The sequence below is a fragment of the Mytilus edulis genome, chromosome 2 (genome assembly GCF_963676685.1).
Source record: "Mytilus edulis chromosome 2, xbMytEdul2.2, whole genome shotgun sequence".
NCBI lineage: Eukaryota > Metazoa > Mollusca > Bivalvia > Mytilida > Mytilidae > Mytilus > Mytilus edulis.
The window spans coordinates 26,235,885-26,262,653 of NC_092345.1; the positions used below are offsets into that span (position 1 = coordinate 26,235,885).

The 26,769-nt window shown below is 32.7% G+C and overlaps 1 protein-coding gene across 1 annotated transcript; it reads left to right on the forward strand.

Moving 5' to 3' along the window:
* Positions 1-10,238: 10,238 nt before the first annotated feature.
* LOC139511839 (uncharacterized) lies at positions 10,239-26,494 on the forward strand. The gene is made up of 7 exons (XM_071298952.1): positions 10,239-10,361; positions 12,937-13,178; positions 14,622-14,703; positions 15,430-15,647; positions 16,522-16,724; positions 24,462-24,930; positions 26,029-26,494. The coding sequence occupies exons 2-7, from the start codon at positions 12,953-12,955 to the stop codon at positions 26,277-26,279; spliced, it is 1,449 nt and encodes a 482-aa protein (XP_071155053.1). The 5' UTR covers positions 10,239-10,361; positions 12,937-12,952; the 3' UTR covers positions 26,280-26,494.
* Positions 26,495-26,769: the final 275 nt, after the last annotated feature.

Genomic DNA, 26,769 nt, shown 5'->3' on the forward strand with positions numbered 1-26,769 from the left:
CTGGTCTAAAGGCCAGTTAGACCTACTAATATTGCCATTGGCTCACCTGACAGAAGTTTAAGATTTAAAACAATCACTTTCGGTAAGCTATGACCATCTATTTAAAAAAAAATAACTGTGTTAAAATAGAAGTAAGAAGACACTTAATTGAACCAAATTACTGACCATTGAAGTATAAACGACACATTGCAAAAAGACACTTAATTGATTCAAAGTACTGACCATTGAAATATAAACAACACATCTTTGCAAAAAGACACTTAATTGAACCAAATTACTGACCATTGAAGTATAAACGACACATCTTTGCAAAAAGACACTTGATTGAACCAAATTACTGACCATTGAAGTATAAACGACACATCTTTGCAAAAAGACACTTAATTGAACCAAATTACTGACCATTGAAGTATAAAGACACATTGCAAAAAGACACTTAATTGAACCAAATTACTGACCATTGAAGTATAAACAACACATCTTTGCAAAAAGACACTTAATTGAACCAAATTACTGACCATTGAAGTATAAACGACACATTTTTGCAAAAAGACACTTAATTGAACCAAATTACTGACCATTGAAGTATAAACGACACATCATTGCAAAAAGACAAAGATGAAAAGAGAAACATTATTTCACATAATATATTAAAAAAAAAATTATTAAGGAGCATGAACCACACTAAAAGTCTGATGACCTGGGAGGGTAATCATTTCCTGCTCGTCCCCGAGGGTATCACCAGCCCAGTAGTCAGCACTTCGGTGTTGACATGAATATCAATTATATGGTCATTTTTATAAATTTTCTGTTTACAAAACCTTGAATTTTTCGAAAAACTAAGGATTTTCTTACCCCAGGAGTAGATTACCTTAGCCGTATTTGGCACAACTTTTTGGAATTTTGGATCCTCAATGCTCTTCAACTTTGTATTGATTTGGCTTTTTAACTATTTTGATCTGAGCGTCACTGATGAGTCTTATGTAGACGAAACGCAAGTCTGGCGTATAAAATTATAATCCTGGTACTTTTGATAACTATGTATCTCATAACAATCAGATGTCTTGGGAGGGTAATCATTTCCTGCTCCATTAGTACCACCTGACATGTATCTCATAACAATTAGATGTCCTGGAAGGGTAATCATTTCCTGCTCCATTAGTACCACCTGACATGTATCTCATAACAATTAGATGTCCTGGAAGGGTAATCATTTCCTGCTCCATTAGTACCACCTGACATGTATCTCATAACAATCAGATGTCTTGGGAGGGTTATCATTTCCTGCTCCATTAGTACCACCTGTCATGTATCTCATAACAATTATATGTCCTGGGAGGGTTATTTCCTGCTCCATTAGTACCACCTGACATGTATCTCATAACAATTAGATGTTTTGGGAGGGTAATCATTTCCTGCTCCATTAGTACCACCTGTTATGTATCTCATAACAATTAGATGTCTTGGGAGGGTAATCATTTCCTGCTCCATTAGTACCACCTGACATGTATCTCATAACAATGAGATGTCTTGGAAGGGTAATCATTTCCTGCTCCATTAGTATCACCTGTCATGTATCTCATAACAATCAGATGTCTTGGGAGGGTTATCATTTCCTGCTCCATTAGTACCACCTGTCATGTATCTCATAACAATTATATGTCCTGGGAGGGTTATTTCCTGCTCCATTAGTACCACCTGTCATGTATCTCATAACAATTAGATGTCTGGGAAAGGTTATCATTTCCTGCTCCATTAGTACCACCTGTCACGTATCTCATAACAATTAGATGTCTGAAGGGTAATCATTTCCTGCTCCATTAGTACCACCTGTCATGTATCTCATAACAATTAGATGTCTGGGAAAGGTTATCATTTCCTGCTCAATTAGTACCACCTGTCACGTATCTCATAACAATTAGATGTCTGAAGGGTAATCATTTCCTGCTCCATTAGTACCACCTGTCATGTATCTCATAACAATTAGATGTCCTGGAAGGGTTATCATTTCCTGCTCCATTAGTACCACCTGACATGTATCTCATAACAATTAGATGTCCTGGGAGGGTAATCATTTCCTGCTCCATTAGTACCACCTGTCACGTATCTCATAACAATTAGATGTCTGAAGGGTAATCATTTCCTGCTCCATTAGTACCACCTGTCATGTATCTCATAACAATTAGATGTCCTGGAAGGGTTATCATTTCCTGCTCCATTAGTACCACCTGACATGTATCTCATAACAATTAGATGTCCTGGAAGGGTAATCATTGCCTGCTCCATTAGTACCACCTGACATGTATCTCATAACAATTAGATGTCCTGGAAGGGTTATCATTTCCTGCTCCATTAGTACCACCTGACATGTATCTCATAACAATTAGATGTCCTGGGAGGGTAATCATTTCCTGCTCCATTAGTACCACCTGTCACGTATCTCATAACAATTAGATGTCTGAAGGGTAATCATTTCCTGCTCCATTAGTACCACCTGTCATGTATCTCATAACAATTAGATGTCCTGGAAGGGTTATCATTTCCTGCTCCATTAGTACCACCAGACATGTATCTCATAACAATTAGATGTCCTGGGAGGGTAATCATTTCCTGCTCCATTAGTACCACCTGACATGTATCTCATAACAATTAGATGTCCTGGAAGGGTAATCATTTCCTGCTCCATTAGTACCACCTGACATGTATCTCATAACAATTAGATGTCCTGGAAGGGTAATCATTTCCTGCTCCATTAGTACCACCTGACATGTATCTCATAACAATCAGATGTCTTGGGAGGGTTATCATTTCCTGCTCCATTAGTACCACCTGTCATGTATCTCATAACAATTATATGTCCTGGGAGGGTTATTTCCTGCTCCATTAGTACCACCTGACATGTATCTCATAACAATTAGATGTTTTGGGAGGGTAATCATTTCCTGCTCCATTAGTACCACCTGTTATGTATCTCATAACAATTAGATGTCTTGGGAGGGTAATCATTTCCTGCTCCATTAGTACCACCTGACATGTATCTCATAACAATGAGATGTCTTGGAAGGGTAATCATTTCCTGCTCCATTAGTACCACCTGTCATGTATCTCATAACAATTAGATGTCCTGGAAGGGTTATCATTTCCTGCTCCATTAGTACCACCAGACATGTATCTCATAACAATTAGATGTCCTGGGAGGGTAATCATTTCCTGCTCCATTAGTACCACCTGTCACGTATCTCATAACAATTAGATGTCTGAAGGGTAATCATTTCCTGCTCCATTAGTACCACCTGTCATGTATCTCATAACAATTAGATGTCCTGGAAGGGTTATCATTTCCTGCTCCATTAGTACCACCTGACATGTATCTCATAACAATTAGATGTCCTGGAAGGGTAATCATTGCCTGCTCCATTAGTACCACCTGACATGTATCTCATAACAATTAGATGTCCTGGAAGGGTTATCATTTCCTGCTCCATTAGTACCACCTGACATGTATCTCATAACAATTAGATGTCCTGGGAGGGTAATCATTTCCTGCTCCATTAGTACCACCTGTCACGTATCTCATAACAATTAGATGTCCTGGAAGGGTTATCATTTCCTGCTCCTCTAGTACCACCTGTCATGTATCTCAAAACAATTAGATGTCCTGGGAGGGTTATCATTTCCTGCTCCATTAGTACCACCTGTCATGTATCTCATAACAGTAAAAATCTAATTCTAATGCAATTAATTTGTAACAATAATTTTCATTTGACGTTGACAAATATTTTGAGGGGTAAGATTCCACGTTTTACCAGTCCGTAACTAAGAAAGCCACAATTTTTAATTCCTGTTTCTTTGCGGGTATGTAATTTCCCAGAAAAGTTCTGGTAGCATCTGAAAATTACAACAGAATTGACTTCAACATAAGGAAGCCTTTGAAATGTTCTGTATAAACAGTAAATCCCTACCATGGAAATTCTGATACAAAACTTGATTACAATCATTATAAGAGTGTCTTTTTTTAATGTGTCTGATGGTCTTACCTGACAACCAATATGGTTGACAATGAAACCACCATAAATGTAGAAAATATGACAGAGGCAGAAATGCTCAGAATGATGAGATGTTCTCATCCAAGTTTCTTGTTAATTCTGGTGTTCTTACCAAATGATATTGTCACCATAACCAGTCTTCATGTTAAAAACTTTTAAATCTACATGCCATGTGCTCAAATTTTGGAAAATTTTAGCTATATTCTGTTTGTCTGTCTAGATGGTGCTTACAGGCCTGAAAGCATTTTAACAATGCTGCAGGGCCTATGGCATAACTTAATTTGGTCAGAGGACCCCAGGCTGTCAAACTGGCATCCATGTCTATAGAAATTTGAGAAAAAAAAAGAATAAAGAAGTGAAAACTGCAAAGTCCCACCATGTTATTGCTATAAAAATTATGCAAGAAACCTTGTATCTGCATCCAGTCAATGATTTGGTTGTTAATCGTAAATTTTGGTATGATGATATTTTCACTTTTGCTGTTAAGGGAGTTATATGAGAACACTTAAAATGTGTCAAAAATTTCATTACAGGACAATAACTCTAATGAGTCTTCAGACAATTTCAACCATGTTGACTAATTGTAGATCTTGTCTTGCTCATTATTTTTAAGTTTCTATCTTTTATAATTTTCAAGATAATAGTTTTTTTTTAAATGGTAAATTTTTAAGGCAATAATTCCTTTAAGAAATCATCAGACAGTTATTGATAATCTCATAATTCTGAGCATTTCTGCAGGCTCTGTGATATTTTCTACAGTTACGGCACAGGCACTTGTTTCAGAATTTTCCCCCTATTATATAAAGGTATATATAGGGGGGAAATCTGTGACGAGTGCCAATGATTTATGATGGTGGTTTTAAGATATAAAAAGACAAAACTTGTATTGTATCCCAATGATTGATTCTTAGCTATGTCGTTGTCAATAATATTGGTTGGCAGGTTCAGGGACTTTCTATACTAACGGAACTGGTCACTTATAACGATAGTATATGAGAGTAGAGAGTAAATGAGACACTTGGGGATATTACTTGGAATCTTGTGCAGAGCCTCATTACAAGCTCTGAACATAATTTCTTACAATGAATTGAAATGCACTGTGAAAAATGTCTGGGGAAAGGCTATAAAGATAGTGCAGCCTCTTCTTTGAGTGAATGCATCCCTCTCTTACAGCAGAACGAGCAAGGCAATGCGCCTTATATCTGGGACATGACGAGGTTAGCAGGGACTGACACCTTGTAGGAAGGTAATAGTCCGAGATTACTCTGACGTCCAACGGCTGTTTTGCTAGACTAGGTAAGGAAGGTTAAAGGGCACTCTAACACTATAGGCATAGCTTGTATCAACCACTGGGGGTAACCGTAGAGCTCAGCGAGACAGGCCAAATAACACTTTACTGGTAGTATAGAAAGTCCCAGGCAGGTTACTTAGACCATCAGACACATTAAAAAAAAAAGACACTCTAAAATATGCATGATGATTGTAATCCAAGTTTGGCTAACTCGACTTGGCACAATTGTCCTAATGGATATAGTCGAAATAAATATGACACAAGGCTATTTTGATTTTTTTTTTCTTGGATACCTTCCTTCATAATTATTTGGACTATTGCGGATATAGATTTTTTTAATAAATGTGAGAGGAAACGGTTCCTGGAAAAAAAGTTGGAACGCACCAGTCGTAAAGCACGTTTCTGACCGGCCCACCCCTCCAACATGTCCAACTAAATTAAAAAATAAGATTTTAATAACTGAATGATAGCAGAAAAAAGATGTTGAAAATTACGATAAAAATTAAAACGAGTCTTTGTAAAAAACATCTTACTGAGTGACAAAATTTAGGACGTATATGTAAAACGTGCGGGGTTCTCTCCCTTTAAGAAAAAATAATAATGTTTTTATCCTAATCATTAGTTTACTCATAATTACATCAAATTTTAAAATCGTTGTAACTACGTATTGTATTTCGATATATTTCAAAATGAAATATAATTGCTGAAATTATATCGTAAATATTCTAAATTTGAAAGATATTTTTACGTTATGCAAATTAATTTTACCATTGATATTGCAATAGTGGTTTTTGAAGGTATTTATATACTTTTCAAACGACCTAGTTAGTATGCCTGGTCCGGAAGAGTTGAGTTATCCAATTATTACGTACTTCTCAGCTCAATATTTGACCAAGCCCATCGTTTTGTTCAAATGTCTTCTGTTTTCAGCTTATCATGGAACATTACGGGTGTAAAAGATACATAGATAACTTGTACAGATTGCGAATACCTTTTCAATTTGTCCTTTTAGTACAATGTAAAAATTTTGTCTATTTTTTCATGATATGTTTCTATATATCTTTATTTATTACCAAATAAATAGTTACAGAGAAAACACATAATACATTATTATATTTATTTACAAAAATACATAAATGTCATACATCTACAAAACAATTTCAATTTATTCAGGAGGACACACTCTCATGTTTATAATTCTAATAAACTTAAAGTTAGGTAAATGTTTGAGATCTGTCCATTTTGTAGAAGCCATAATCAGACATAATTTCAGTTATTGGTATAATATTTGGCTTTCTATTTAAATTTCGTTCTATGAATTTATTTCTCCCTTCAAACAATTAAGTTGTAATGTAACGGAACGCTCAACAACAACATTTTAAAACGTTTTTTTTTTTTTTATTATTATTATTCTTTACATAAGTATCTGCTTTTAACTGCATGCATGCTTATCCGCTATGCACGTTTTATCTGCTTTATACGCTGCCTTTAAGAGTTAGACCAAACATTAGTCATGTTAGTAGCTTCGAGCCAGAATAATGTTAAGGGTCGACCATTTAAAATATCCAACTCCTCTTTCAATCGGTGCTTTTCTTTTGCGCCAATTGGCATTTCATTTGCGCCACAAACCATGCATATTTCATTTGCGCCAAAAATAAAAACTTTCATTTGCGCCAAAAATAAAACCTTTCATTTGCGCCAATTATACAGGTAAATAGTATATTTTTTTTTCTTCAGAAAACACTTTAAAAAATAAATACAGTGGGTTTTTTTGGCATTATAAAACATATTCCTCAGAATTCAGTCATCTTAAACTCATACAAAAGATATGTTAAAACTTTATTAAAACACAGTTCTGTTACTTTGAACATATTTGAAAAGTAGTATAATTGCGAGACAGTTGTAATATTAAATGCATTATACACTACAGTAAAGTTATAATTCTGTCCATATCAGTTGTTATTCTGGCTTTGCAAGTTTTATGGAACACCTAAACGATTTTTAATATGATGCATATGATGAGCTATATACCGTATGTGTGATCATAAAAAATACCTTTATTTCCTCTGTTGGACTCTGAACTGACAATGTCTATCTATACACCTCAAACATATAAACATTTTATAATTTTAAACCTCAGTTTTGTATTAGAAATTAGTATGAACAAACATCCAGGAGAAATACTGTAAAAACAAATTTTATTCAAGATACAGCAAAGAATATTCAACTGACTCAGTGTTCGGTTATATCTTATTTGAATTACCTGTGAAATGGCGCAAATGATTTTTTTTTAATTTGGCGCAAATGAAATACATGTATAAAATTGTGGCGCAAATGAAAGATTGGATTTTTTAAAAATGGGCGCAAATGTAATGCCCCATTCAATAGTCTTGTGAGAGATAAAATACATTCATACCACATAAACATATCACATAAAAAAAACTCAACCCTGAATATCCATGTAGTACTGCTAGATTATAAGTAATATTTAGTGAGGAACACTATAACATATTCCTATTATATAAAACTCCACATGTGTGATGTCAGCTATGTTTGACTCGGGGAGGCGGTTTTGAAGCGGAGGAAAACGATCAACAAGGTAATTTCAAGTGTACCAAATGATGTATTTCACGGAAAGAACCGAACCATAATCTATTTACAGCAAGCAGAAGAAGACGTTTTCTCTAACACCTCTCCAAAGATTTCTGACTGTGTTGCAGATTTTGAGTCTTCAAATGTATTAAGTTTCAGGATAAAAAAAAAATACTTTTACGATTTTCCCCGTATGATTTATATAGAAATGAATTCCTATCATAAAATTCAACAAAATGCCAGCTTCTTATTTAAAATTTGTTGGTTTTATTCATCAAAATATAATATATGTCAGTTGATCGATGGAGGTGTCCGATTTTGCGTCTGAATTTATTAAAAAATAGAGGCAAGAGTAGATTTGCATAATATTCTTTTCCGTGATATTGACTCTATTTTTATTCAAAACATTTCTTTTACATAAATATAGTACTTTTTAATGTCTATATAATGACGTGTCGGATATTATATGTTTATCAGTATATGAAATCAGAAGGTGTGGTATGATCGACAATCATTATGTTCAAACAAACAATAATCGAATAACAAATTACAGGTTAAAAAAAAATTGCATGCATGTTCAGGACAAGAACAAATTAACGCCATTAACAATAAATATCATAGGTAGGTCCTGTAAAAGCGTTTGTTCGGGATGATGGTCAGGAAATTTAGACTGTAACTGGAAAACAGTTAATTATTCCCGGTTTCGTACTTAACAGGTACCCACTCTCTAGTGCTCTCTAGTCATGATATAAATACAAATCAGATTTTTAATCAAGACTATATGAGACATATTTTTTTAGGAAACTAATTATGTACAAATGATATATGGCTAAATGACAATAACCTATATATGTCTTCTTATTCGCGAGCCGCATATTAAAGAAATCTTGTACTATTGCTACTCGGGATTTTGTTGAACTGCACTCGATTTAATTACATGAACTTGGTTTTTGTTAGATGTATGTGAATTGTATCAATCTGATGAGTTGAGCCTTTTTCAACTGATTTTTATAGTTTGTTCTTATGTTATACTGACTGTTACATCACTGTCCAAGGTCAGGAGGTAGTTTGGATCCCTCTTACATGTTTAATCCCGAAAAATTCTGCATGTATGTGCCTGTTCCAAGTCAGGAGCTTGTTATTTAGTGTTTGTCGTTAATTGATGTGTTACACATTTATTGCTGTCCTGACTATGCGGTATGGATTATTGTTGAAGGCCGTACTTTGACCTCTAGTTGTTAATTTCTGTGTCTTTGGTCTCTTGTGGAAAGTTGTCTCCTTGGCAATCATACCACATCTTCTATTTATACATACGTTTATTTCTGTTGAACATTGAACTTTCGAAAATGCCGGAAAACAACAAATTTGTTATCAAACAAACTTGATGTTCGGCTTATTAGAGCTACAGCCGGTTTTGGACTACTTTGAAACGTGAAACGAGGACTATAAAATTCATGAAAACCAGACAAAACTTTATAATCTATAGTCTCATGATGGTGCTATAAAATATTACGAGATAAAAAAAAAAAGTGTACACATGATGCATAAAAATCTAGTTATTGACAGCATATACATGCAGAATGTGGAGGGGTTAAACATGTATGAATGTTGAATACTGAAATATATATATATCTACAAATTTTGAAAAAGTGATGCAGACACAAAAGAATCAATTAAGTGTTATATGTTCAGTTCATTTCTGCAGTGGCTGCACCTTTCTGGGGCCAGACTAAAAAAAATCACAAAACAGCAAGGCACTTTTTAAAAATGTGTTAAAAAGAAATGTTTTAATAGACTGTTAAGAATATCAATTTTAATCTGCACGTTTTGTAAAAAAATGTTTAAAAAAGACATAGTTGTGTATAGATTTCTTATTGAAGTGTATGTTTCTATATTGTTTCTATTATTAATTTCTATCCTTATATTTCAATCTTTATTAAGACCAGCAAAATAGCAAAACACTATATAAATCATCCATGTAATTTTCTCTTTGGGATGTTTGCAAAATTTCAACGGAGGCAATTACTTCAACTTGCCACATGTTAAGACTACCCATGAAATATCACACAATATCAAGGATGGATATAATCTAGATTGGTAAGAATTCTAAAAACTCGTTGTTAAAATCAGTTATAAATACATCTATTTATAATAAATTTTATACATGTCTATGATTTATATATTTATCTTTAACGTAGTACTACGTTGTTGTATAATTTAAAAAACAAAATTGTGTTTAAAGTTTAGTGATATTTTGAATGGTTCGGTTGAAGAACAACCTATTTCAAACATGGAATTGGGTTTTCCCCTTAAGTTTTTCTTGGAATCGAAAACTCCCAGAATTTTTATTTTAGGAAATGATACCCATAGCAGATAAGCTTGTTGATAGGACAAAAGAAGATTGTGAGGACAAGATATTAACAGATATTCAAGTATATTTCAGTAGTTGACACTTAACTTTTTAGTTGAGTTAATTTTTCTAACGTTAAAGTTTTTTTTAAAGTAAATTTATTATATTACGTTAAAAGTTGATTTGATCAAGGAAAAACTGATCAAAACTAGGATATCGACCACAGGCACTTGTTGCTATCCATGGGAAGGTTGACTATCCATATAAATATATAGAAACAAGTGCCTGTGATGTTGACTGAATCATTTATGTAAACAAAAAAATAATGTTTTTAAAATATATTAAACAAACGTGCACCTCACTTAAAATTGGCTTTGATAGGGTCCCAAAACTTACTAGACAACTTTTACAGTTGAACACGAATTAGTCTGCATAAACCATATGAACCCCCCTTAATCAGACTCTAGCTGATTGCTATGAAACAAAATAGGTTAATTCTTAACACATTTCTTTTTAAAAATTCATATTAAGAGAGTTATCTCCCCTTAAAATTATATGCCAAAAATACAAAAATTTAATCAAACAAAAAAATAACATGCATTTAAAAAAAAAAGTTCTAAAAATAAGATTAAACACACCATCTCCTTCATATAAATGAAAAGTCTTGTAAATTATTTACCAGTCTTTCTCTCTCAAAATTGCATATTTCATTTAAAGAGATGTGAACTTTTTTACAAACAGCTGAAACCCCGATGGAGATAGACACCTGATAACCTTCATGACCTTTGGAGCCTGTAATTCAGCACGTGATTGTCGTTTGTTTATGTATTACATATTTGTTTTTTGTTAATTTTTTTATATAAATAAGGCTGTTAGTTTTCTCGTTTGAATTGTTTTACATTGTCTTATCGGGGTCTTATAGCTGATTATGAGGTAAGGGCTTTAATTTTTGCTCATTGTTGAAGGCGGTACGGTGACCTATAGTTGTTCATGTCTGTGTCATTTTGGTCTCTTGTGGACAGTTATCTCATTGGCAATCATACCACATCTTCTTTTTTATATTAAATCTGCAGAACATATAAGGAAAATCCTTTAAAATAAATTTTAACAAAAAAATCATACTACCAAGACCTTTTCATATGCTTGTGAGACATATTTATGAACACCATGAACACAAAAAAAACTAAGTATAAAAAAGGGGTGACAACAAGTACTCAAGTTCTCACTTAAAAGGCAGGGTAATCAAGTACAATTTTAGTATATGGATACTTGTTTGCCTTCAGTGATATTGTTGGCTTTTTTCAAAACTACCTCTACCCTTTTTTATTGGGAAAATATGCGTCATTTTCATCAAATTGGGAAATTTAAATATACCATGAATTTGACTGAAACTTCAATATACAGACCCATTTTCAAAAGTCAAACCCTGCTATGAAATAAGACCCCATTTTATCAGTGATGATACATAAAAAGACCCTCAAATCTGCTCCTATAGTCATTTTAGGCATGAACAATCTTTAAATGAGTGTTTTCAGTTTGTATTCATGCACAATTACTACTGAGACTTCACTGATTGGGAAAAAAGTTGTCTTTTTGGGAATAATTTAAGCCATTTTTTTCTTCAAATTGGGATTCTTCTCCAGGGGAAAAAGCCTGTATTCTCCACTAATTTAAGGCAAACAATATCACTGGCCTTATAAAATTCTTGTGACATATTATTCACATATTCCTCCTCACTTAATTCCATTTGAAATATTGCACTTCATAATACTACTGTAAATTCAGAAATTATTGCGAGGTTTTTATTATTGCGAATAATGCGACAGAGTTGTAAACGCAATAATTAAAACTCGCATTTTGTAATATCTTAACTGAATTAAGCATGACTTTTCTCAAAATCGTAATAATTAAAATCGCATTTAATTTAAAATGACAAAATCGCAATAATAAATGGACGCAATAATTTCTGAATTTACAGTAATTGACATCTATTAATATATACTTCAATAAAATATACTGGTAGATTTAACTTCATATCAGAGTTTGTAGAATATTGAAATATTGTGTTTAAAATATTTATCACAGTTGACTTGTTATTTACATGTTGTGGATATTCTTCCATTGTGATGTCACTGTTTATTTCTGCTCACGTCTCAAAGCTATGCTAAAGGATAAGTGAGGGACATCAGGATCAGGTGTTTTTATGCTCGGGATTTCAGGATTGACACTTTCAGGAACGAGGATACGGGATTTCGTTTTTGATGTTTCAGGATGTCGGGATTTAATTTTTTTAAATTTGGGACCTCAGGATTTCATGTTTTTTAGCCAGGGATTTCCGGATCAGGACCCCTCCAAACCCCCTCATAAGTGACTGAGCAGGTAATGGAGGCAAAGGGAAGGACCATCAATAATCAAATGAATTATAATTGTATGATTTGGTTGTTTATCATAGTGCTGTTACCTTCAGGCATTAGTATTCACCATGTTTCACATTGATTCACACCAAATCAGCAATGGATTTTAGCTGTTACAAAATCACCTTGCAATTTGTCTGCACTGTTTCTGTTAATTTATGAAGAACTATACCTAATGCTAAATTGATAAGAATTATATATAATATACATTTATTAACATTTCTTTATGCATATCATTTGTAGGTTTTTAATTGGTAAAATGAAGTGTATAGGATGTACATTTGATCTGGCACCAACTGATAGATTTTGTGGAAATTGCAGCTTTAAAGTGGAAATAGCTCATCATGGAGACCATTTAAAGAAATGTCCTAGTTGTGAATCACTTCAAAAACTTTCACAAAAGTATTGCAGTAGCTGTCAATATGAAATATCAGTAGACACAAAAAATGGAGATTTTGTTGAGAGCAGCAAAGTGATTGATCATGGTAATATAAAATAAGTCAAGTGTCGAATGTTTAAATGTTCATTGTACTGTTATTTTAGGGTACATGCTAATTTAAAGGTTCTTTACTCAGGGGTTCAAATTAACATTTGGTATTTGAAGGTCCAGGACCTTTGACACTCCAAACTGAAAGGTCCACAACCTAAATTCCAGGTCCTACTTGTACTAGAAATATTTCATAACTCAGTAAGATACAAAATTTATGTGCTTTTGCATGGTGTTAGGTTAGCTTGTTTCATTGTCAGTGTCACTGTTGTATAACATGTTTAATAATAGATGTAACTGTCTTGTATATATGTATATCATGTATATGAAAAAAACAAAGAACATCTAATGAAATAATTTACACGAAAAAAAATAAAAATAAAATTTGAGCTAAAGGCTAACCCCTCACAACTGAAAGTGAACTCGATTCATCATTGCCTCTTAAGGGCATACGATACAGTTACAGGGAAGGTAATGACGTTGCTAAGGTAAAATGTTATTTTCGCGACGTCAAACTATGACATATCGGGAAAAGATGCATTTTTCGACTATTTTTTATGATTCAAACTGATTTAATTTGAAAACGAGTGCATGGACCCCTATTTTTTAAAACGACATTTTGTTTCATTTTGCAGGGAGATTATGTTGACCAAATTTTATAAAACTGTAAATAGAGGAATTTTTTTAATTTTGATAAATATCCAGCAAAAAAAATACGATTTTTTCTTAATTCATGACCATTTGATAAATATGAGTTATTTCTGAATAAAAAATGCATAATTTTTTAGGACACTTATTAAAATACAAAAATTATCTAACAAAAAACAATTTGTGTTTATCTTTTAAAACCAAAAAGTTATGGCTTTCTTTCGAAAGAGAAAATACGGCCACAAATCCGAATTTTGAGCAAATATACAAAATTTCGACCTGATTTAACTCAAAAAGTAGCACATGAAGGTATATTTTTTATTACATATTTGATTTTAGCAGGCAAAAACTAGCCTATATGGAAATTTTCATCAAACTGTAAATACAGGATCAAAACTGTATCGTATGCCCTTAAGGGCAAGCAGTTTCTAATGAAACAGTGTTACCTGTTGTGTTGCTCATTTTAAGTAAAAACATAGATGTCAGAAGTCCCATTTGCCTGATTTGGTGATTCTTATTTGATTTAAAGAGGGAGAAATCGTAGCTATGACAAGTGGAACACAATCTCCTCTAGGGGGTATCTGTGAAACAGATATTCCTCAATTGATACTGTAAACCAAAGAAAACAAATAATGCTTTTGAAAAGATGACTGACTCCATCTTACATGTAACTGTTTAGCAACAATGTCAATATATTATCAATTACCTGACATGTATGAAATAAACTCAATCAAGAAAAGTCATGATAAGTAATTTGAATATCATATAAGTTGATCAAATTTTTTTTTTGTAGAATCAGATAATCATGGACATCAACTGACTACATTTATGTATCCAAGTAGTCCCAAAAGAAAAAAGATTGAAAACATAGAATTGTAAGTTTATAAAATACATTATAATTTGAGGTAGACGTTACACGTGAAAGAGGACTAGCTGAAGGACGCCTCCGGGTGCCGTAATTTCTCGCTGCATTGAAGACCTATTGGTGATCTTCTGTTGTTGTCTGTTCTGTGGTCGGGTTGTTGTCTCTTTGACACATTCCCTATTTCCATTCTAAATTTTAAGTCTGTATATGAATAACTACTGTTATTGAACTATTTGTTTTGTAAAATCAAAACTACATTGAAATGATTTTGAATATAATTACTGAAGACTGCCATTTATTTATGCATTTTAAAACAAACGAATCAGTGTCATTTAAAACAATCAGTAACTTTCATCCGCAATTTTCTTATTGGTAATGTGATATATATAATTTTTATGGTAAATCAAACGATTTACAACATGGCAGCATCTGCAATCATTACAAAAAAAAAAGTACGAAATTTGAACATGGATTATTCCTTCAGAATATTTCCCTTGATGAGATGAGACATACAAAACATAACATTTAAACGTCATGAATGTGGAAGATAAAGCATAATTTTATGAAACTCATACAAAATGCTAATAACATGCACATGATGCAGACAGAGTTCAAATTTTTGTTATGAGTCAGTTTTGTTTTAGAGTGAATGATATATCCCTTTTCAACTTTGAAACTTTCAAAGCTTGAGCATTGGCATTCATTTCCTCAGACACATTCTTATTTTATTTTGAAGAAAGTCTGAAGAAGCTAATGTACCAGTAAGAGGATTAGTTGTAATCTGTATACATACTACCTTTAAAGGGCATCCAACTCATGGCTTGAATGAAAGACAAGGTGGTAGTTACGATGAAACAATGATGGAGAACACATGGAAAATGTATGATGACTGTGATGTTCTTACATTTAAAGATAAAGCAAATTTCTTTTATACAGAAGAGTTAGAAAGAAAAAGTAGGTAACTTTTCAACAAATATGGCCTGAAATTTAAATACTTTATCACTTATTTACAAGCATCATCAAAAACAGAAGGTGTTATACAACTACTTGTCACATGTCCTATTGAAAGTTTTTGCTATTACCGTAAGCAGTCAAAAATATGGCGTATATTGGATTTGTTATCATTAGTCCCCAACTGACGAGTCTGTAGGTCTGTCTGTCTGTCCAGCAAATCTGTTTCCACACTTTTTTTCTTGAAGATATTGATTTGATATTATGTATATAATTTTATCATGACAAGTTATAGATCAAGTACGGTCTGATAATTTAGTCCAGAGTTATGGTCCATATCTTATGTTAGAGTACTATGTTTAACCAAATTTCTGTACAAAGGGAGATAACTAATTTTTTTTAAAGTTTTTTTAAAGACATTCTTTGGTAAACTTTTTGAAGAATTTTGTGGCAGGTTTTTTGTTATTTTGTTCAGCTGTCCATTCGTTTGTCTGGGAAACAGAAAATTCTGTCTCACTTTTTATCATATACTACTTAACATAATGACTTCATATTTGACCAAGCAGTTTGAAAATCTCAGCTGTCAGACACCTACTTCAATTTTTTCTGATACTTAAAATATTTCAATATGGTGAACAAACTAAAAAAATTTCATCACAGTTTTTTCATATCATGAACAAATGACTTCACTATAACACTGTTGAGTTCGGTTGTAATGTGTGATTGTTTTTCAGATCTGTCAGACACAAACTTTAAATTAAAGCAAGTCTCTCCTCCTTCTAATTTATCACAACAATTAAGTATTGCCACCAGGAATCAATTTGGAAAATTAAAGTTAGAAAAAGTGAGTACAAATTCAAATGTTTATTTGTTTCAGTACAAGAAAAGATGAAGTTCCAGAATGTAAAGTATTTTGTATTTATTTTGAGCACCCATGGAGATGAAAGACCAGTGGCAGGAATGCAAAATTTTGAGCATTACTTTTACACTAAAGATGGGCAGCTTAGAACACAAGACTTAGTGGAAAAGATGAATGCTATAAGTGGACTAAATGGGAGAATGAAGCTGTTTTTCATACAGGTTAGTTTCATGACTGCTGTCATAATTGAGTACAATGGGAGGTAACTTTCATTGTACCTAATTGATAATGCCTTGTACAAAATTGCCTCCCCTTGATACTTCATCCTGGTTTTGATTAACATGTGTTTTTTTTTAGCAAGAGAGCATGTTCCATCCACTTTTCATTATGTATTTGATTTTTTTTTTAGCTCCATGGCCAAAAAGGGCCAAGTGAGCTTTTCTCATCACTTGCCCTCTGTCGTCGGTTGTCATCTGTCGTCTTAGTCTGTTAACTTTAAGAAAAATCTTCTCTTCTGAAACTACGGGGCCAAATGAATCCAAAGTTGGCCTAAATCATCCTGAGGATATCTAGTTTAAAAAAATGTATCCGATGAATCAGCCTATTATTCAAGATGGCGGCCATGGCTTAAAATAGAAGATGGGGGTAAAATGCAGTTTTTTTAGCTTATAGCTCTGAAACTAAATCATTTAAAGCAAATCTGACAGAATAAAAATGTTTATAAGGTCAAAACCTATCTACCCTGAAATATTCAGACGCATCAGACAACCTGTTGATTTGTTGCTATCTCAGAATTGGTAATTTTAAGGAAATTTTACTTTTTAGGGTTAAATTATCTTGAATATTATAACAGATACACAGTAAAATTATTCAGCAAAGTAAGATCTTCAAAATGGTCAATTGACCCCTGTAGGAGTTATTGTCCTAATGTACATAGTCAATTTTGGACAATTATTTTGTAAATTTTTGAAATCTTTAACAAATAACTTCTCCTCTGAAACTACTGAGACAATTTTAAATAAACTTAGCCACAATCATCATTATGGTATTTAGTTTAAAAAATTCAGATAACCCTGCCTACCAACCAACAGGGCTGACATAGCTAAAAGTAGAACATAGGGGTAAAAAGCAAGTTTTGTCTATTATTTTTTGAACCGTTTTAAATAGAGAAAATCTAAAGGAAAAAATACGTTCAGAAAAATGAGCTCTACCAATTGTTCATATATACGTCAAAACAGTTAGACAAATTCTTATAGGCGTTATTTCCCATAAATGACAAATTTTACGATATTTTTTTTTCTTCATTTTTTGCCGTGTATCAACTAGGATACTTAGAGAGAACTTTTTTTCTGTTTAATATGCCCCATCATGATAGATAAAAAACGCTCTAAATCACAAAAATGATCAGCAAGGCAAGATCTATTAATAAGTCAAAGAAACTAAACAGACAAAAAGATCAGTAATACAAGATCAACAAAACAGATTTTTGTTATGATCTATTCTTGTCTATACAATGTTGGAAAGTGTGCTTTGTTAGATATTCCCATAGACAAGGGGGGGAATCTACGTCATCACGCAGGGTGTCGGCGATTGAAATTGGACCACCATTTTGTCGCTTCAAGGTAAGAATTTTAATTATTATGCCAGTTATATGAGGGTTATGATTATACAAAATAGTCCACCAAAGACTATATAAAGTAGGAAAATAAATAAGCCATCGCTCAATATTGTTGGTTATCTCAATTTTGCAAACACTTCGATACCAGTTTTAGGATTTGGGTCAACATGCAGGATATCGGCAAAAATTTTCATAACAACATCTTGATTATCAAGAACCGCCTACTTTATCAACAAATGAACATGTCAGAATTCTTTATTGTACTCGGGGAAAATACTTGTTACTCACAAATGTCCGTTATTATGGTCGAAAAATGTCTTATTTTTAAAAAATGAAAAAAGTTGTCGGCAACTCATCGAATATCGAAGGATGTCGGGGACACACTAATATATACTATTTTTAACACATATGTTATTCAACATGTGACTAGATCTAATTTGAAACTAATGGTCATGACAAGCCGCAAATCAAATTTAAACTTGTGCAGGCGGAAGTGATCGCGAATACAATCCGATGTTGAACAGCCGACCAGATCGCCCACTAAATCGCCACCTGTAAAAAAATCAAAACCATGCAAATCCTCATTTGTCATCAAAATAAAAACGCCTGGCAAAAATATTAAGTTTCCCGAATGTCAATTACTGAAGAAATTTCGACAAATCCGCAAGTATACTTGAGCAAATGTCACGATAGAGGACCACCAGGGCCATGCATACGATTGTTTGTAGATCAACTTCAAAACGACATGTTACATGAAATGGAACATGAAATAAAGGATCCCCCAAAAAATGACAAACTGCAAGAATTGATAGCACTTGCTCCTGCACTTCTTCCGTATTCTAATGTGTGGTTGAACAACTTGTAGTTATATAAGATTGCTTTTTTAATCTGGTGTCTGGGATGACATTGCATAATTGTCTGGGTGGAATGCCTTTACCAGCATAGTTTCCCATGAGATCTTTTTGTACTGTAGAGACATGAAAGTTCGATTAAAAAGCCAAATTAACTACGGTATCACATGCTAGTAAAAATGTAATGAAACGCACGTCTGGCGTATAAAATCTTAAACCTGATACTTTTTGTTAGCCATTATTAGTGTATTTCTCTGTCCTTTATTTTCTCCCATTTTTTTGTAATGTAATCCTGTCAGGTAATATTGTCATTTTAATGTTAAATTTATCATTGCCATTAAAGTGGAAGGTTTGGCATGTCACAACACCAGGTTCAATCCACCATTTTTTTTTCTTAAAATGTCCTCTACCAAGTCAGGAAAATTGCCATTGTTATATAATAGTTCGTTTCTGTGTTTGTTACATTTTAATGTTGTATTTCTGTTGTGTCGTAGTTTCCTCTTATATTTGATGCGTTTCCCTAAGTTTTAGTTTGTAACCCGGATTTGTTTTTATTTCTTGATTTACGAATTTCGAACTGCGGTATACTACTGTTGCCTTTACTAAACACCCGGTAGATGTAGGGCCAGATGAAATGTCAGATATATATTTATATATATAGTATAAAATAAACTCATCATAGATACCAGGACTAAATTTTATATATACGCAAGACGCGCGTTTCGTCTACAAAAGACTCATCAGTGACGCTCGAATCCAAAAAAGTTTTAAAAAAGCCAAATAAAGTACGAAGTTGAAGAGCATTGAGATCCAAAATTCCTAAAAGTGTTGCCAAATACAGCTAAGGTAATCTATGCCTGAGGTAGAAAAGCCTTAGTATTTCAAAAAATTCAAAATTTTGTAAACAGTAAATTTATAAATAAAAAGACTTGGTCCAATAATTGACCCCTGTGGGACCCCTGGCTTAACTGAAACGAAATCTGACTTTCACCTTCTAAAACTTTTTTTTTCTCGAATATTTACAAAAATTGAATCCTGAAATTGAGTGCATGAAATGGAAGCAAGCAAGGAACACTAATCCTGTTTTTTTTTTTATCGTATCTTTATTATTGTTGATATAATCAAAGGACACTTACATCGATAATATATATATTAGCGTGTCCCCGACATCCTTCGATATTCAATGAGTTGCCGACATCCTTTTTCCATTTTTAAAAAATAAGACGTTTTTCCACCATAATGACGGATATTTGTGAGTAACAAGTATTTTCCCGAGTACAATAAAGAATTCTGACATGTTCATTTGTTGATAAAGTAGGCGGTTCTTGATAATCAAGATGTTGTTATGAAAAATTTTGCCAATATCCTGCATGTTGACCTAATTCCTAAAACTGGTATCGAAGTGTTTGCAAAATTGAGATAACCAATAATATTGAGTGATGGCTCATTTATTTTCCTACTTTATGTAGTCTTTGGTTGACTATTTTGTATAATCATAACCCTCATATAACTGGCATAATAATTAAAATTCTTACCTTGAAGCGACAAGATGGTGGTCCTATTTCAATCGCCGACACCCTGCGTGATGATGTAGATTCCCCCCTTGATAGAACAAGGTGAGTGACACAGGCTCTTTGGAGCATCTACTTTTGATCAATAACCACTTTTGGGTTCAGGTGCTTCATATTGGCACTTTTTTTGGTATAACTATATTTGATTGCATAATTATAATAAAGCACCTTTCTCCAAACACTATTAGTCGTCAAATTTTGTTTGTTAAATATTTTAATGGGTTTTTGTCTTGCTTTCATAAAGTTGAAAAAGCTGTCTGTATATCTCATTTCCATGGAAATTATTTGGCTGAACCTGAGTGCATGATCTATTGACTGGAACTATTGCTAGATTTCGATAAGGTCAGTTTAAGGAAAACCATTAGTGCATGGTTGGTCAATTATATTCAGTGTTAAAATATATTAGCATTTGAACATCTCATTTTCATAAAGATTATCTGGCTTTGCCCCTTAAGTCATGGTCCATTGATTTTAGAAAATTTTCTGTAGTAATTACATGTTAACCAGTTGCTTCGCAGGGCGCAGCATTATACGACCGCAGAGGTTGAACCCTGAACGGTTGGGGCAAGTATGGACACAACATTCAAGCTGGATTCAGCTCTAAATTTGGATTGTGATTAAATAGTTGACACAGCATAGGTTTCTGACACAGAATGAATGTGGTCTAATGAACTTAAACAAAAAATTTTGCCTTTGAGCAATTCACTATGCTGTTGAATATTAATCCTCTCAAAAAAATGTTTGAAGAAATTTTCTTTTTATTTATGAAATCTGAAATGAAAAAAATTGACCCCCCAATTTTTTTTTCACATCCCCCTTTCCCTTATTTCAAAACTGATCTCAATTCAAATTTCTAATGAAGTTTGCAACAATAACTACTCATTTAAATACATCATAAAATATTAAAATGTAAAAAAAGTGCTTGTTATTACTGAATGGTAAAGATTGTTTTAATCTATCAGTTGGTAGTAAAAGTGAATATACATTGTATATTGTATAAAACAAGGATTTAAGTTGATTCAACTACTATTCTGGACAAAGAAAGATAACTCCAATTGAAATCCAATTGGAATTTCTTGCTATTGTGCAATTAGATATTTCTTGCTATTGTGCAATACTGTGCAATTGAAAATATTTGCTATTGCACAATACTGTGCAATTGAAGATTTCTTGCTATTGCACAATACTGTGCAATTGAAGATTTCTTGCTATTGCTGAATACTGTGCAATTGAAAATTTCTTGCTATTGCACAATACTTAATATAATATAATGGATCCTGATTTGGACCAACTTGAAAACTGGGCCCATAATCAAAAATCTAAGTACATGTTTAGATTCAGCATATCAAAGAGGCCCAAGTATTCAATTTTTGTTAAAATCAAACTTAGTTTAATTTTGGACCCTTTGGACTTTAATGTGACCAATTTTAAAACGGGACCAACAATTAAGAATCTACATACACAGTTAGATTTGGCATATCAAAGAACCCCAATTATTCAATTTTTGATGAAATCAAACAAAGTTTAATTTTGGACCCCGATTTGGACCAACTTGAAAACTGGGCCAATAATCAAAAATCTAAGTACATTTTTAGATTCAGCATATCAAAGAACCTAACTGATTCATTTTTTGTCAAAATCAAACTAAGTTTAATTTTGGACCCTTTGGACCTTAATGTAGACCAATTTGAAAACGGGACCAAAAGTTAAGAATCTACATAAACAGGCATTACAGTTAGATTCGGCATATCAAAGAACCCCAATTATTCAATTTTGATGAAATCAAACAAAGTTTAATTTTTGACCCTTTGGGCCCCTTATTCTGTTGGGACCAAAACTCCCAAAATCAATACCAACCTTCCTTTTATGGTCATAAACCTTGTGTTTAAATTTCATAGATTTCTATTTACTTATACTAACGTTATGGTGCGAAAACCAAGAAAAATGCTTATTTGGGTCCCTTTTTGGCCCCTAATTCCTAAACTGTTGGGACCTAAACTCCCAAAATCAATACCAACCTTCCTTTTGTAGTCATTAACATTGTGTTTAAATTTCATTGATTTCTATTTACTTAAACTAAAGTTATTGTGCGAAAACCAAGAATAATGCTTATTTGGGCCTTTTTTTGGCCCCTAATTCCTAAACTGTTGAAACCTAAACTCCCAAAATCAATCCCAACCGTTCTTTTGTGGTTATAAACCTTGTGTCAAAATTTCATAGATTTCTATTAACTTAAACTAAAGTTATAGTGCGAAAACCAAGAAAATGCTTATTTGGGCCCTTTTTGGCCCCTAATTCCTAAAATGTTGGGACCAAAACTCCCAAAATCAATACCAACCTTCCTTTTGTGGTCATAAACCTTGTGTTAAAATTTCATAGATTTCCATTCACTTTTACTAAAGTTAGAGTGCGAAAACTAAAAGTATTCGGACGCCGGACGACGACGCAGACGACGACGCCAACGTGATAGCAATATACGACGAAAAATTTTTCAAATTTTGCGGTCGTTTAATAAACTGTACACAGTAAAATTGTTCAGCAAAGTAAGATCTTCAAAATGGTCAATTGAACCCTGTAGGAGTTATTGTCCTACATAGTCAATTTTGGACAATTATTTTGTAAATTTTTGAAATCTTTAACAAATAACTTCTCCTCTGGAACTACTGAGACAATTTTAAATAAACTTAGCCACAATTATCATTATGGTATTTAGTTTAAAAAATTCAGATAACCCTGCCTACCAACCAACAGGGCTGACATAGCTAAAAATAGAACATAGGGGTAAAAAGCAAGTTTTGTCTATTATTTTTTGAACCGTTTTAAATAGAGAAAATCTAAAGGAAAAAATACGTTCAGAATAATGAGCTCTACCAATTGTTCATATATACGTCAAAACAGTTAGACAAATTCTTATAGGCGTTATTTCTCATAAATGACAAATTTTATGATATTTTTTTTTCTTCATTTTTTGCCGTGTATCAACTAGGATACTTAGAGAGAACTTTTTTTTCTGTTTAATATGCCCCATCATGATAGATAAAAAAACGCTCTAAATCACAAAAATGATCAGCAAGGCAAGATCTATTAATAAGTCAAAGAAACTAAACAGACAAAAAGATCAGTAATACAAGATCAACAAAACAGATTTTTGTCATGGTCTATTCTTGTCTATACAATGTTGGAAAGTGTGCTTTGTTAGATATTCCCATAGATCAAGGTGAGTGACACAGGCTCTTTGGAGCATCTACTTTTGATCATTACCCACTTTCGGGTTCAGGTGCTTCATATTGGCACTTTTTTTGGTATAACTATATTTGATTGCATAGTTATAATTTATAAAGCACCTTTCTCCAAACACTATTAGTCGTCAAATTTTGTTTGTTAAATATTTTAATGGGTTTTTGTCTTGCTTTCATAAAGTTGAAAAAGCTGTCTGTATATCTCATTTCCATGGAAATTATTTGGCTGAACCTGAGTGCATGGTCTATTGACTATGGAACTATTGCTAGATTTCGATAAGGTCAGTTTAAGGAAAACCATTAGTGCATGGTTGGTCAATGATATTCAGTGTTAAAATATATTAGCATTTGAACATCTCATTTTCATAAAGATTATTTGGCTTTGCCCCTTAAGTTATGGTCCATTGATTTTAGAAAAATTTTTGTAGTATTACATGTTAAAAATTTGATTAGATCAGATTAATATGAACCACTATTGCAATGTATTGCTAAGGAAATGATAATAGGTTTGCAGTTGTATAAGTATTTGGAGGTCTCATTTCTGTGGTGATTATATGACCCCACCCCTCATTTTCCTTAAGTTTCCTTAGGGTTAATATGTCTGACTAGATACCATATATATATATATTTATATAGGTCATTTGGTTGAAGACACTGTATTTAGGCTAATCTCTTTCAGGCTTGCAGGAGCAGAGCTACCAATAAAGAAGATGAAAATAAAGACTTGGGAGTCAGCATAACAATTACATCAGCAAAAAAAAATCTAATATCAAGACAACGAAGTAAGAGTACTGATTATCCAGATGCCAAAGGCTATATGCCATTAGAAAAAGATGACAAGATAAAAGGCAGCATGCCATCATTGGAAACATATGACTCATCTACTCAAAAGACAAAAGCCAACATGCCAACATTAGAAAGAGCTGACTACTTTGACTATAAGACAAAAGCCAATATGCCAACATTTGAAACAGATGACTTCTTTTCTGATAAAACCGAAGGTTGCGCTATTGCAGATGCTATAGGCTATATGGAAGATGATGAGAATAAGGACCCTGAACCTGAGACAAAAGTTATGAACAATGAAGATGCTGAACCTATGATTCCACTAAGTGAAGATTGTGTTGTAGTATTTGGTTCTATGGCTGGTAAGTATGCAAATTTTATCGTATTTAAAAACAAGACTGTGTTCCCAGTACACGAATGCCCCACTCGCACTATCATTTTCTATGTTCAGTGGACCGTGAAATTGGGGAAAATCCTCTAATTTGGCATTAAAATTAAAAAGATCATATCATAAGGAACATGTATACTAAGTTTGAAGTCGATTGGACTTCAACTTCATCAAAAACTACCTTGACCAAAAACTTAAACCTGAAGCGGGACAGACGGACGAACTAACGGACGGACGAACGGACGCACAGACCAGAAAACATAATAAATAATTATAAATAACTCACCAGAGACGTACTTGTTTATAATTTATTAAATAACTGAGTTAATATTAAGCAATATCAAATTCTCACTATTTAAATTTTGCTTTGATGGTTTTGTGTAATTGTTTTCTATCTCATGCTACTGGAGTGAAATGGGTTTTCTCTCTCAAGAAGAAAGTGAATATTTGTCTTACTAAAGCCTATATGTCATTGACATTACGTAGGAAAATAGTAATACATTTGTATACAGATAATCAACAGTTTTCAAACTCATGGATGTTTATTGTGTATTTCTCATCTCAGGGCTGTTGCCTTTCAATGAGATTGTAGTAGAGAAACACTTTGTTGAAAAAACCCATAAAAAAACATAAACAAGTAAACATAATGATAATATAAAAAACATAATTTTCTGTAAATTGGGTCAATTGAAAAGTGAGATAATAATTTTTAAATTATTAATAAAAATATCAAATTAAGTATGTTAATTATCTTGTTTTTATGCTGCATTATCTGTCTTTTAAAATATTCTAAAGTTACTCAATGAAGTATACTTATATCTGATACATTTTTGTTCATGAAGTTTAAAAGGGAGATAATAATGACAATATACAACTGTGGCCTGAAGAAAAGGTGAATTTCCAAAATTGTCAACTCAAAAAGTTTATTTCACTGAGGGTGCAATTTACGAAAAATTAAAATATGACAGACATGAAATGATGACAACCATTAAACACCACACTCCTGACTTAGGATATAGGCACTTAATAAAGAATGTGGGGTGTTAAATAGTTTTTTATATTTATATTACAGGAAAAGAAACTTACAGTACTATCCATAGTGAAAATCGTGGAGGAGGTTGGATGATAAGAGCATTGCATTCTACATTAAAATCATACAAAGGAGATAATGTTCACATATTTGACATACTTACAGAAGTTAATAAGACAGTTGGCATGCGTAAATTTTCTGAATCTCAAAGTTTTAAAGCCCAGTCCTGTTTTTTTCACAATTTGGCCCTTGATGATGAGAGCATGACCCTGTGTAAGACAAAGATGAAATAAGATGTTGAATGAAAGGAGGAATTTTTTTTTTGATTTTTTTGTTTTTGTTTTTTTATATCAACCTTTGTAAAATGTGACTTTTGTAAAAAGTTGAATATATTAACAAATCCTAAGTCAAAGAAGGAGAGATCATTAACCATGACAAATGATAAATATGAAAGACAAGTTACTGGTGAAAATTTAGAATTTGACTTATGTCACTACATGCATGTAGTTACTGTGTTATTTTTTCAAAGTTTAAATTTTGCAAAGTGTAATGCAAAACCTTTCATGAGGTTTAATTTCAGTGTTTTCCCTTGTCCATGATTCTAATCTAGGCCAAATTTATGTGACTGGTTATTTTGTGATGTTATTTCAAATTGTATTAACAAAAACAGACCACACTAAAAATTTCCAACTTTACCTCTTTACAGAAAAGGAAATTATTTTTTAAAGATAACTCAAATGTGCTTTTCAATATATTTGTTATTTTAAATGTGATTAGCTTTGG

Excerpts from the sequence above, each read along its gene's own strand:
- LOC139511839 (XM_071298952.1), top strand. The coding sequence starts at position 12,953 with ATGAAGTGTATAGGATGTACATTTGATCTGGCACCAACTGATAGATTT. Across the intron at positions 13,179-14,621 it reads CAGCAAAGTGATTGATCATG|AATCAGATAATCATGGACAT; the intron begins GTAATATAAAAT and ends TTTTTTTTGTAG. Across the intron at positions 15,648-16,521 it reads AGAAGAGTTAGAAAGAAAAA|TACAAGAAAAGATGAAGTTC; the intron begins GTAGGTAACTTT and ends TATTTGTTTCAG.